Below are 14,211 nucleotides of genomic sequence, written 5' to 3' on the forward strand. Positions count from 1 at the left end.
ACGAGCACTGAACCAAACAGGATATCTTCTCGCCATTGAAGGCTCTGACCTAGTAGGAATGTGCTCACGAAAAAAACAAAAAAGCTTATCATAAAAAAATTCCAAGGCCAGATTGACATCATTGAACATCTCCAGAACACTCCAATCATAGCTGCAGATAGAATTATTCAAAGCAGAAAAGTCTGCTCTTCTGAAATCAAAAGAAAACTGTCTCGACCCCCTTGGAAAATTCTCCAGACGGACATGCAAGGATTGACTCAAATCAATACTCAATGCTGGATGATATGGATCCTCCGAAACAAAAGGCATCTCACAGTGAGAAACCATCACATCAAGATCTCCACCAACCATAACCAGATCCAATAGTCTTTCATCCCTATTCAACACAGCATTAAGCTGTTTCATACCCACAAGGTCACAGAAATTCTGTAGCAGCATAGACCTCTGACAAGAAGAGGAACCAGAAAACCCAGGAACGTTAAAATCACCAACAACGATAACTGTCTCACCCTGAAGTTTAATCTCAAGAACAGTCACCATCGTTTCCAGCTGAAGAAGTGAGACATCCGGAGGCACATACAAAACACAAATTAAAAATCTAATAGGCAAAATACACCGAACCAAAATGATATCGACCAATGGAATGAGATCCCTTATAAATTCAACACCCAAAATCTCATAAACCAAATCATCAGAGAATGCAGCAAGCACACCACCACCTCTAGATCTACCAATCACATCAAACTGTCTGTCTGAACGCACTACACTGTAACCAGGAGGGACCAGCTCTGCATCAAAAACTGACTCACTTAACCATGTTTCACTAATACAAATAATATCAAATGAATAATCACAAACAGATTTCATAAATTTAGTCAATTTAGTATTGAGTCCCCTCGCGTTTTGATAGTACACGGAAACACCCACCGTTGAAGCACAAGTATCATCTACTGAAGAAGTAGTAACCCCATTGGGACAACTCAGTTTTCCGACACCAAACTTACTATGGTGGGAACCCCATTTATATGCTTTATTGTGAGCTGTGTCTCACCAGCAGCCAAACGACCTTCCAGCTCAGTCTTCACAGCCCTGAACACGGCCATCTGATGCGGCGTCCTATCCGGGGAAATTGACAGGTTAGGAAACTTGGACTTGAGTTTCCTGAAATTGCGTAAGATCCGAGGAACCCACTCCGGTGACGATAAACGAACCTTTATAGGACGGGAACGCAATTCTCTGGTGTCATCAAATTTACCCAGCCTGATAGGTACCACTGTTTGCTCAGGTATATTACACTCCCTCAACAACTCGCCTACAAGAACTGTGTCCTCTCTCATCTGATCCTTTTTGGTACTGCCATTCTCAGCTCTGCCGTGTATTATAAAATTGCTGGAACGCTTATTCCTTTCAAGCAACTCGCTCATCATCCTCTCCTCAGCCAGCAATGGTCCAGGACTCAACTGATTACCAGCCGTACTCCCCGTTCTCAGCTCCTTCATTTCACGAACTTCCTCCCTGAGATCACTAATGAGCTTCAATATCTTCGGAATCTGCTGAAGACCTTTCTCACATTCCGCACATAAGTATTTGACCCTTCTCCTGGTATTGGGTCGAGACTCGAAACATTTTAGTTCAGCAGGCGAAAGTTCAGAGCACTGTGCATGGACAGGCCTATTGCAGCCATCACATATAACAACCCTATCAGTTCCCTCCTTTACAGTAACATAACATTTAATACAAGACATAGTAGGCATCAGAATCACCTAAAACGGATTGGTGTAAATATGGGAAAATAAACAAGGGTCACTTTTCACAACGGCCGGGCCGATAGCCGATGACTTTCAAACAAACAAGAGGGCCGCAGGAAAAACAAAAAAAAAAAATGTTAAGGATAGGATACACCAATAAAATTATAGAAATATCCAAGAAATCTCGAATGCACCCCGTATATGCGAAACTGATAAGAAGTGCTATCATCTACATATGAGGCTAAATAACAGATAAGTACCGATAATCACGCGCGATTTCAGAATAAAATCTCGAATTCGCAAATGAAAAAATTATCGAAACAAGCATCAATCGAAAAATTTTTCTCTATAAGAGAAGCCAGCTACAGTTTACTTGCCACCCATATGAGAAAAAATCTCATCCGGAACAAACCCCGAGCACACAATCACAAAAGATAGGAACAATCAAAACACAACTTCTTTCTTCGGCGAATTTTTCTTCTTTCTGAGTATATGCTATGATGATAATATATTGATTATTTATTCTTATTAATTTCTGATATAAATGATCAAATGAAACTAATTTTATCATTCCAATCAATGTATTGCACAGAAATAACACCTTTGAGGTATAATCACCATATACTTTTGTGTCCTATATATATTCAGAACTCTATTCGTTGTCCATAATCTTCAATTTCTGTCATAGTTTCTTCATAAATTTCAAATAAAAATATAGCAATTCCAAACAATGTGATCATAAAACAAAACACTACTTCTGTTTTGTTGCTCAGATGATTTTTCTGGTCCCCACAACCTAGATATTCAAATCTTCAATACAAGGAATAGAATTCGAATTTCACGCCCTTCAATTATAAATCGGAAAACTATCATTAAATGGTTTTTCTGTATTGATAGTTCGTTTTCAACGCTCATTGAGTGTTGAATATTTTCAAATTTACCGAACGAGTGTCAATCCAAAATCAAAATCTTCGTTTCATCCATTATTTGAATAATTATTTGCTTTGGCTTAATATCTAGAGAAATGGGATCTCTTCAACCTAAGAATATTTTCCTTTCATGAGAGAATTCATCTACAGATACCTCAGAAAAAAAAGGAATTTCATTCAATAAACCATTGATATGTTACCCAAATATTTTATTTGAGATTAATTTTGATTGAAATATCCGACGTGTCCGTAGAACAAAAACTGTTCGAGTATCTGAATTTTTTCTCGGAGTGATGAAATTTCAATCACGGTTACGAAGTTTCGCTCTGGAATCACCTTCAAGAATGAATTGGCTTTTCCAATTACGTCTCGCTTGCAACGCAATAAGGAAGTTAAACACTTATACGTAATTACCGTAGACTGCTTCGGAGAAAAATAAAAAACTATCTCAATCGAACAAAGATTAAAAATTACCTTCCAAATGATTGGAATTCCTGTTTCAGTTTCTCGTTGTTCTTTAAGAAAATCAGCTGCACTGTTAATAGCTGCTTATTATTCCGTTTCTTCATTGAGATGGGTAAGAGTGGTATTAAAAAAAATGTAAGTTTCTATTTGACTTTTCAATCACTCATGAATTCATTAGAATAATAACGGGCGTTCAAAAAATTTCGCCTGGAAATGTGTTATGGAATTTTAAAGGTTGTCTTTCCTTGAATTTTGAATAACTTCATCTTCCAGAAATGTAAACAATGATTACATTAACCCCAATGTCGTAATTGTGTTTGAAATAGCGCTTTTTAGGAAAAAGGTACTAGCAGATTTTTCCCAACGTGCGGCAAGCATAATCTTGGTAAAAATTTCGACCGAGGTTCACAATTTTCATCCTACTTCATACTAATTAAGAGACATGAATCTTGAATGAATCTCATTCTTTTTAATTCTCTATAAATATTGAATTGATGTGGTCGATACTTAGTGAAAATCCTTACAACTAAAGAAACTAAACTACATGATTTTCATTAGAATGATTGTCAGGTTTAAGTGTCTTCTGCTCTACAATTAAAATAGAAATGTCCTCTTCTTTGTTTCTAACACCTCTCAGATCTTCATAGATAACCTACAAGGGTCGTCATTCTGAAATGCATAATTGTTGAGTTCTACAATTTTCAAGCAAAACTATTGCTCACAATTTAGAAATTATTGTTCAAGGCACACCTGAATTTGTTCATGTTACGCATAACATTGTTCAGTATTAACCCCCATGTTGAATACTCAGAGATTATACATATAAAAGGGCTAAGGTTTGCTTTATTTCGAGTCTTGATCGAAGTATGCACATCTATTTGTTTTCAATCGATAATCCAGTTATGAATATTCAGAATAACATTAACTCATTACCAATGCAGGAGAAGGAAACCGTCAAACATATCACAAATTTAGAAAAAGTTAGAAAAATATTCTATGAATTCCGCAATCGGTATGATCGATATCTAAAAAAAGTTTAGTTATTTCGATTTCAAATTTTTTACATCAAATTGATGAAATTACTTGGTAGAAGATTGAATATTTCTATACGCAAATATTTTGTGTTTTTTCTTCGGTAAGTCAGTGAATGTTTCGGGAATTGGTATGTGGTATGGAACTATAGGTGTTATGTGTTGTTATTTTCATTCAATAACATAAATATCGGGGATATTTTATCAAAACAATTAGCGAATCCAAAGAATCGAAGATGTACAGTCCCTGGCCAGTTTATTAGACGCACTGAGGATTTTTTATTATATTTACTGGTATTGCCCGAGGAAAAAGCAGAATATTTGAATTTCATTTCCACAGAATGTCCGTTTTATCTACGACTCTCATTAAATTGTTCTATTTGGCATTCATTTTTGATGTTGTAGTATTAGTACTTAAGTATGAATCAGTACTATGTCTTCCAGTGGACGTCTTGCATTCTGCAGGTTCGGACGTTATTTCGATAATCCACATATGAAATCATTATCTTCGAATGCAGCAAACCGAAAAATTCTGCATTGATAGAATGAAACTCTCATAGCTACACAGGGAGGCTCAGCAAAATATTAGAATTTCATGTTTAATCATCAATAAATCAATATTTTTTATTGAATATGATATATTATATGTGAAAACCATTTACAGATGAAGTATATGTAACATATACATTCAATTTAATAATTCAATATTGAGATTTTGCATCGAATCAATGCGTCTAATAATATGGTCAGGGACTGTATAAGCAAAAAACATCTCCAGGCATCCCGAAATAATGATTAATCATCACCATTTTATTTCGGACACCACGATTACCGTTAGGACGTTTTTAAGCACTGAAGCACCCTTAATTAGCGTGTTACATTCAAATTCACCCTCTTATGAGGCTGCAGTTTGCTCTTTCTGTACTGCCAGTGCTCTTCGGGGTAATGAATAATAAGATAAATAAATATATCACAATATTTCTTCTCACCTATTCTTGCTTGGAACTATTGAAATCAGTTTATGCAAAAAAATGTTGCACTTGCCTGTTTTTCTACCACACTGCCATTGGGACCATTGCAAGAAAATCACACCAGATTGACAAATTGTCCTTGGACTATTCTTGCTTGAAGGGCTTGAAATTTTCACATGAAATGAAATGTTACAATTGTCGGTTGTTTTACCACACCAACACTGGGACCATTGCCGGAAAATGGGGCCCGGTTGTCCTCTGACTGAATTGTCACTTGAGGTCCTTGAAAATTCTTGGAGCAGTCGTCCACCAAACTTTCCGGATAGAAACTGCTCAAAATTGGTTCAGGGTATTTGATAATCCACACAAATGCGATTTGATATTATTTACCAACTTGGATATCACGATTTAAATTCAACGAAATTCTCGAATTATTCCATATTCAATTTCTAAAATGAATTTATTGCCAAGCTAAGTTTTATTATCTCTCACCATGAACGGTTTCAGCATAAATGAATCTGAATTAATCTTCAAATCTGATAATCAACTTAACATTAGACAAATGCCTCTTATTTCTTGGTGTTCTACTATCCAGATAAGTTTTATTATTTCTCACCATGAACGGTTTCAGCATGAATGAATCTGAATTGATCTTCAAATCTGATAACCAACTTAACATTAGACAGATGCCTCTTATTTCTTGGTGTTCTACTATCCCTGGAAATTATCTTTCGAGGTTTTCGAGTTATCTTTTATACACAGTCTCTCGGGAAGAATGGGGCAAACGGAAACCATAAACTGAGGTCAAGCAGATCATAGATATCTTGATTCGTTCTTGAGTTACAGGGCATTTCTGATTTTTTCAAATATTTCTGTATATCTTGGTTTATGCTAGAGATATTCGAAAATTCAAAAGTACTTTTTTCATTAATTTTTATGGACTTCTGGTTTATGTAATACCTACTCTTAACGGATCATAGAAATCAATTACCATTTCAGGGAAAGGTATAGAAGAGAGTCGGTGTTTCTTTAATGAGACATCCTATATGATGTCATCCGTTTCAAAGATATTTAGTTTTTAGACTTCATTCTTGACATGGGACACCTTATGTCATTTGATTTAATAACAGATGTAATTCATTTTATGTCTTTTCATTCAAGATAATATCATTTAAGAAGGAGAAAGTATCTGAATGTTTTAATTTAATGAAGAATACATATAAATTGAAACGAAACTCCGACAGCATTCTCGAAAAACCGGTAACGGGATGGTTTTCGACAAATCTGCGACTGGAAAACTGCTTTGCAAGACATAAGGTATCCTATTCAAAAAACACATAGGAACTATCCTCTTTATCTCTGGAATGGTGATTAATTTTTATGATCCGTGACGAGTATAACATAAAACATAAAAATTAATAAAAAACAGATTTCTCCAATATTTCGAACATAAACCAAAAAACCAAAAAAGAGTCATTTTTCAGAAACCCCTTGTAACTCGAGAACGAATCAAGATATGATGTGATTTCTGAAATCTAATTATTTCGAAAAAAGAATTCGGGGTCCTTGAAGATTTTCTCCAGATGCTCTCATTGACAATCGAATTTGGGACAGCCTGTACCGGCGTTTATCTGATATTAACGTATACAGAAAATAATTAAAAACTTTCCTACTCCGGAGATATTTAATTTGTTGAATTTTGGTGTGATTGCAACGACCTCGACCAATGTAATTTTACCATACACGCATGTATTTGTATTTTTCTTGTAGCCTGAAGAAGGTGGAAAATTTACAAGCGAAACGTCGTTTTGCTATTAATGGGTTTCATTTTTTTCTTTAGCGAAGAATTTTTCACCGACATAAATCTTTTTATTTTTATTTTTTCTGGTCTTCTTTCATAGAGATATTTTTTTAATGATAATTATTGATCTGGTTTCTTTTTTGTTTCACTCGAATTTCGTCGGTTTTTGCCTTTTCGTATTTTGATTACATCATCATATTTGAAGCAGGCTACCTGCTTTCTCAAAATATTCAATAGGATTCAAAACCGTATCTAATTCAAATCTTCCTTTTTCAGCCTAAGCTAATGCCTGGAGGAAACTACATTCAAACAGGACGAGACTCGGCTAAAAGCACCTGCTTGATTTTTGCCCCCCATGACGATGAATGTGGAATATTAGCTAAATTCTTGAAGATCTTCATGAAAAATGACGTGAATCTTTTACACATAGAATCAAGACCGTCCGCAAGATTACCCGGGCGATATGAATTTATGGTTGAATGTGCACCAAGTGGTGACATTGCATCAGCAATATTAGATGTCAAAGATATGAGCGACTACCTCAATATTATATCCAGAGATTACAGAGATAATAAAGGTAAGATTTGAATATACTATATTGATCATGATAGCAATAACTACCTATCCAAACCCACAAACATCCATCTGGTTATCTCGACCGGCTTCAAAAAAATGAGGAAATACATAGTTTTTTTTTGAGTTTTTAAGAAAATCTTCAACACCGCATATCTCGGAAAACGAAGCATTTACAGACCAAATTTAATTTGCAAACTGTCATTATTTTTTCATGCAGGATCACTCATTTATATATTATAACACCTGGGTGGATTCTACAGGCTATCATCAAAAATGTTCGTATAGAGTAGGTTTATAGATGAGTCCAATTTTCTTCAGTTGTATAGTAAATATTTTGTAACTTTTCCTAATTATTGCACTCAAAACAAGGCATATCTAGACGACTATAATAGCAATAGGAAATCTTACTTATTCATGGTGTAAAATGAATTTCGATTAAGATTATAAATAGTTTTCAAGTCATGTTATGTTTTCAGTGGAATTTCCTGTAGAAATTTATTCGATCTGATAACTGTTCCATTGTAAGGATATCTGTTTCATAGAATTTCTTCTTCAAATAACCCCAAAGAAAGAAATGGAGGCGTGTCAGATCAGGGGATCAAGCAGGCCAATGTTGGGATCCTCCACTTCGAATCCATTCGTCTGCATATTTTCTATTTGTAAACTTGTTGGGTATTCTGAAAATTTTTCTTCTTTCTTGGCATGAATGCGATCAATGCTTCAGTAACAAAGAGTAAAAAAACGATAATCTTCATAGATCCAATAATGACAATAATGGACTAAAGAAGAAAAATTCGAAAAAAATTATCATATTCGAATTTTCGATTATTACCTCCACTAAAAGGGCAAATGAGGGGAAAATGAATCAGGAAAAGTACTTGAGGTCCAAGTTGTCTATACTTTTCATTCTGAAAATAGGTATCAAGTTATAATTATATTTTTCATGATATCGTAGTTTTTTATTTCTGCCTTTATATCATCAATAATGAAGCTTATTATCACTGTAAATGACAATTCTGAATAACCGGATATACTATAAATATAAAAAACAAAATCAAGCCATATTTCAGGAACGAAAAAAGTTAGTTGATCATTTCCATATCCATTTTTATGCAGGGCATTGCATTAAAAATAATCCACGGATAGAGAATACCCCCGATTCATTGAATTCGAGACAATCGTACCTGCAGATAACTAGAATATTAAAATTATGATGAAAAACAACATATACAGGGTGTTTTTCATAAGTTTTAATTTGAATATAGACTTAATTTGTCCGGTCCTGAGTTTTGTCAAATTTTAATGTTTCGTTTCATTGACACTAACAACTTAAATCTAATCATAAATTTTCAGTTGAATCGATCAAAAATATCAGAAGTTATGGCCAAACGAAATTTCGAGAAACTTTAGAAAGCCCCTGTATATCGGAAACGGAGTACCTACATATACATATGAGATGTTTTTAAACTCAGCTCAATGCCCTTTATTCGCGGTTTTCGTTTGAAGAAGGAGTTGACTAGTAAGTGCTATCGCGAAATTAATAAATAACAAATACCAATGGCAGTATTTTAGTGTAAATTTTCAATTGGGTGAACTTTTTTAGAAATGAGTTTTTCATGTATTCGTTTATGTGGCCAAATTAAGGATAGCACTAGCCAATATTTCCTTCCAGGAGAACTTTGATGATGATGATGGTCTGCTAATTAATCGACTATTGTTTTTCAACTCATTACACATTGTAGTTCTACCAGTGTTATTCTAAAATGAATAAGTGATAAGAATATATATTTTCCAATTGGTATACTTCAGATATATTTTTAAACAAGAAATTTACATCAAGAGATTTAAGTTCACATCTCTCAGTACTGTTATAGTTCTTATAACCTTGTCGGCCAATAGTAATTTTGACCATTTTCTGTTGCAAATTAATACAGGATCTATGGATGGAAAACATCGCCTATGATGTCTTACCTACAATGGAATATTGCTCAATGATGACGCAAGTTGAGTTGACTTTGAGTTATCGGTATTTTCCATGAAATTTTGTAATGTGGTTTTTCTGACATTTATCTTATATAGAAAAATTGCATCAAAATATTTACATTCTGATGCAATTCGTAAATAAAACAAGATAAATATACCACCAGCCAATTCGAAAACATTCGTGTTTATTTTCAGAAAGTTTTCCGCATATCTTTCAATGGAGTTATCGATTTTCACAGTCATCACCATCTTCATCATCAATCATTATAAAACTATTCCGATTTTTCGTTTGCATTTTCTCTTATACTTTCAAACTGAATTTTCCGTCGAACTAAATACTGCAAAGAACTTCGTTAAATTCGGGTTTTTAAAATTGGTTGGGTTCTGGTCTAAATGCTAACTCAGCACATAAAAGTTCGTGATTAAGAATGCTTTGTAAAAATCCAAAGGCTTAAGTATTGAGGCCTTTTGCTCATCAAGCGTTCTCAATATGTCATCCGCAACGCCCAACAGAAGTTAAGCTGCTCAAACCTTTTCGATACGAAATATACATAGTTTAACCGGAATTTGTTAAACAATTTGCACCCCTATATACCACTACCTACCCCAACCATATATTGCCAAGAACTTGGAACATAAATGAAGGGTTTTTAAACAAGAAGTTTGTTTTGTAAATCAAAATAAAACAATAAATTCAGATGACAATAATTCAAATTTTTATTGTATTCAAAAAGAAAGGTTTGGCAATTATGAATAGAAAATGACATCTTATAGATATCCACCACAACCATGGTTACAAAGGTCGATTCTTTCATCAAAGTTTTTAATCACTTTTCATCAAATGGTGGGTCTATTTCGTTAATCACTTTACGCATTTCGAATTTTAAGGCTGCAAGCGATTCGATTGGCATCGTATAGACTCTGCCTTCAATATAACCCCATAAAAAATAATCCAGCGGTGTTAAATCGCATGATCAAGCTGGCCATTTAACGGCTGAATTTCGTGAAATTATGCTATCAGGAAATTTGGTTTGCAATAAATCCATTGTTTCGGTAGATGTGTGACTTGTGGCACCGTCTTGTTGAAACCACATATGCGTGATATCCATATTCTTCAACAGTAGGCCAAAATTTAGTTGTTAACATCTCTCGATTATGTTGACCGATGTGTAAAACTTTAACAGATCCACCATTTTCATAGTGAATTTTGAAACGATTTTCGAGTAAAATGGAATTCATTGTTACAATTGCCCAAGCTTCCACTATAGATATGTCAAAATCCGAATGTCAAAACCTTTATGTAGTTCCGGTGGGACCATAGTGAAAAACAAAGTTCTTGTTGAAAAGCTCTTTACATGAAATGGCCATTGAAATGCTACAAATATATTTGTTGTGGTACAAAAATTTGATGCTTCTCTGTCTAGCGGGACAGTGGCGTGAATTATATAAATTTATTCACATCCTAGCTTTTCGTATTGAGAATTTATGTTTCAATGATGTACATGTACGTGTAGAAATAAGCTTGTAGTCGGGCTTTCTGAACTTTTAATTTGATGTACCCCGTGATCTTCACTGCTTGAATAGCTTCTGCAGAAGAACCTACGGGTATGCCGAGTGTCAGAACAACCGCTGGAAACAACATCCGTGCACAGAGTCCAGAGGTAAGACAGCACTCCGTACTTTTAACCTCAGTTTCAACCCCCCTATCCTATCTAGTTCTACCACTTCTGGGAGTACAATTTTCTGGCTGGCGTGCAAACCCGTTAAAAGCAGAAACCAGATTGATGAACAATTGTGCCCCTTTTTCCTTATACTTTTTGGTTTCCATCCGCTGGAAGAGCTTTATGGCAAACCCGTTGTGAGCGGAAAACCTTTACTCAACGCTATGCCTTGTTCTCTCGATCTGCAATCCCGTAGTTTTGGAGCTGAGCCCCGACTTCATTGTTCGTTCTTGGTTCTGGCTGGTGAACGAATCGGCACACCCGCCGTGCGTTTGAGATCGGATCCCCCCTTTTCCTTTCCGTCCGATTCACTCCGTGAAGTCACAACTTTAGCATTTCATTCCGAGGGAACTCTTTTTAGTTGTGTAGAGTACTGTTCCTATCCACCTATCGTACTGCGCTTTTCACTTGATTTTTTGACTTGTATAAAAGAGTAATTGTGTTCCTTGTTGCGAAGTGTCAAGTTTTACATCGCGGTTCGAATAAATCCAACAAATTCATCGACTGGCTCATATATTCCACACTTTGTATAAAATTCCTGATTCTCGGTTTCGATTTATATTGAGAAATCAAGACATGACTTTAATTTTGCGGATTTTACACTTGCCCTCAGAGGAACTTATCCCTTATTGAGATTGATGACTGTTGGATTCCTGAACTCATCGCAGTCCTTGTCGAATTGGATAGTGTTCCTTTCCATGTTCTCCCGTTCTCAATTTTCATCCAATTGAAGTTTCCTCAAATTCTCTGGTAGTTTCTTCGGTATCAGGCCTCCAGGTGAAATTACAACAGGGATGGTCTTGATGACTTTCAGCTTCCATTGTCTCCATGTTTGTTCCTCTAAGTCTCTGCATGTCGAAATCTTCTCGATATGCCTATCTAGTAAGTTATTATTTGGAATCGCCACGTCGATTAATAAAGGTCTGTTCTCATACGTACTCAGCAAGATGAGGTCAGATGTACTGTGAGTTTTTTCTGGTCTGTGAGAACCGTGCGATTCCACTAGAGCTTATGATTATCAATACAGAATCTGGATGGTAACTGTAATATGGATCCTTTTTTGACTTCGTACTTTATTGCCAATTCTTGTTGTGGCATCTTGTCAACAGCATCTTATCTATTTTTATACTCCGTGCCCGCAAACTACTGGCATCCCACAGTTTTCCTTCAGAAGAGGTAAATTTTCCATTGAAGATGATGACCGATCGGGAAGCCCAGTTTCTGTGTCAGTCCCCGAAAATATCGATGCAGTTCATAACATGATTTCATCAGAACGTCCAATTGGGCTAAAACGGATATCTGAAGCACTAAATATTTCATACGAACGCGTTCATAATATAGTTCACGTCAATTTGGACATGAGAAAAATTGCTGCAAAATTGATCCCGAAATGTTTGAATGTTGACCAAAAGTAAAAGCGTGAAAGGGTAGAAGCATCGCTTTCGATCTGTGCTCTCTCTACATTGAAAACAATGTAGACTTCTTAAACCGAATTGTTACTATGGATGAGACTTGGGTACATTTCTACTATCCAGAAACAAAGCAACAATCGATGGAATGGCGACACTCTGGTTCCCCAAGATCTAAAAAGTTTCGTGTCCAAAAATCTGCTGGAAAAGTTCTTGCTTCAGTTTTTAGGGATGGCCATGGAGTAAACATGATTGATTTTTTGGATAAGGGACAAGGGTAGAACAATAACCGGAGATTTCTTTTCGACATTACTGACCATTCTACGGGGAAAAAATAAAGAGAAAAGACGCGGGAAGCTATCCAAAAGTGTTTTTATTTTTCTGTATCAAATAAATGAAAGTGAGCACCTGTGAATGAAAAATGTGTGAACGATATTCAGAATTGTGCATTGATTTGTTTTAGCTGTTAATGTACATGGCGATTTTTTTGACCTATCCGCTATTGAAAAACAAAATCTGAAATGAGAGTCTGTCCCTGAATATTGCAATACTTGCACATCGAGTGGATCTAAACTGATAATATTCTTCTGTGCCCTTTTTGAGATACATCTCCGTATGGTTTTTCCATGAAAATCAAGCCGTCCAAAAAACTTATCTCCGAGTACGCATTTTCAATATTTTTTTTCTCTGAATCTGTAGGTAGGCCACGAGATTTCATGAATCTTATTTAGAATGTATGTAGTGTAGATTGAATTGCCATAACAAGTTTATAAACTTTTTCATCTACAGGGTGATTTTTTATATGATTTCCGAAAATATGAAAAAAATATAGTCCGGTTCTGGAAACTGATGAACTATTACATGTGCTGTATGGGGATTAGTGTAGTCCTCCCACTCATCAAATTTGATGGGTTTGTGATCATTCGTTCGTACTCTAGAGCATTTTCAAAATATGACACAAAACTGGAATTCGCCCTGTACAATCCAAACGAGTGGCTAAACACTTAGCATGTGGGATATTTTTGGAACCGGCTAAGTACCCCCTACCTTTGTGTGAAGTATGTGCAGTTCAACAGGATTCACCCTGTTTAGGTTATAATATAAAAGTGCATTGTTTGGGTTCATACAGTTAAACATCCCTTGTGTAAAAACCTCTTTATTTTTACCACGTTTTTTGACCGACAACTTTTTTTTATCAATCTTATCTCGATTCATGTCAATTATTCAAAAAACTTTCGATTTCAACATTCAGGACCATAAATAATGTAACGAAGATTAATCTGCTGTTGACATGTATGTTTACACAGTCGAACACTGCTGAAGAATAATTCAACACTTCAACCACAAGCACTAATATTGTCGACTAAACAAATCGCATTTGAATTTATTGTCATTCATTGTCGAAGATTCTGAACGAGTAAGAGATTTGGTTTTGCTTAACTCTCGTGATTTTATCTCAACAAAAGCTTACATTACAGTATTATAGATATACAGTAGGTACATTGTTAAAGAAAAATTTTCATTTCAGTTCCTTTTTCTTGATAATTTTCTAATTTCAATCATTTAATTCATGCTAG

General features: G+C 35.2%; 1 protein-coding gene across 2 annotated transcripts in view; it reads left to right on the forward strand.

Annotated features, from left to right (window-relative positions):
* Window positions 1–14,211, forward strand: part of LOC123318083 (protein henna) — a 53,884-nt gene that overhangs the window by 33,197 nt on the left and 6,476 nt on the right. The window contains exons 1-2 of one of the 2 annotated variants that reach the window (XM_044904781.1): window positions 3,150–3,277; window positions 7,222–7,522. In XM_044904781.1, the coding sequence (XP_044760716.1) occupies window positions 3,251–3,277; window positions 7,222–7,522 (328 nt within the window). In that variant the 5' untranslated portion in view covers window positions 3,150–3,250. Of the gene's footprint in view, window positions 1–3,149; window positions 3,278–7,221; window positions 7,523–14,211 lie in introns of those variants that run through there. The other variant, XM_044904780.1, reaches the window with a different exon arrangement.

This window comes from Coccinella septempunctata, chromosome 7, assembly GCF_907165205.1.
Source record: "Coccinella septempunctata chromosome 7, icCocSept1.1, whole genome shotgun sequence".
Classification (NCBI taxonomy): domain Eukaryota; kingdom Metazoa; phylum Arthropoda; class Insecta; order Coleoptera; family Coccinellidae; genus Coccinella; species Coccinella septempunctata.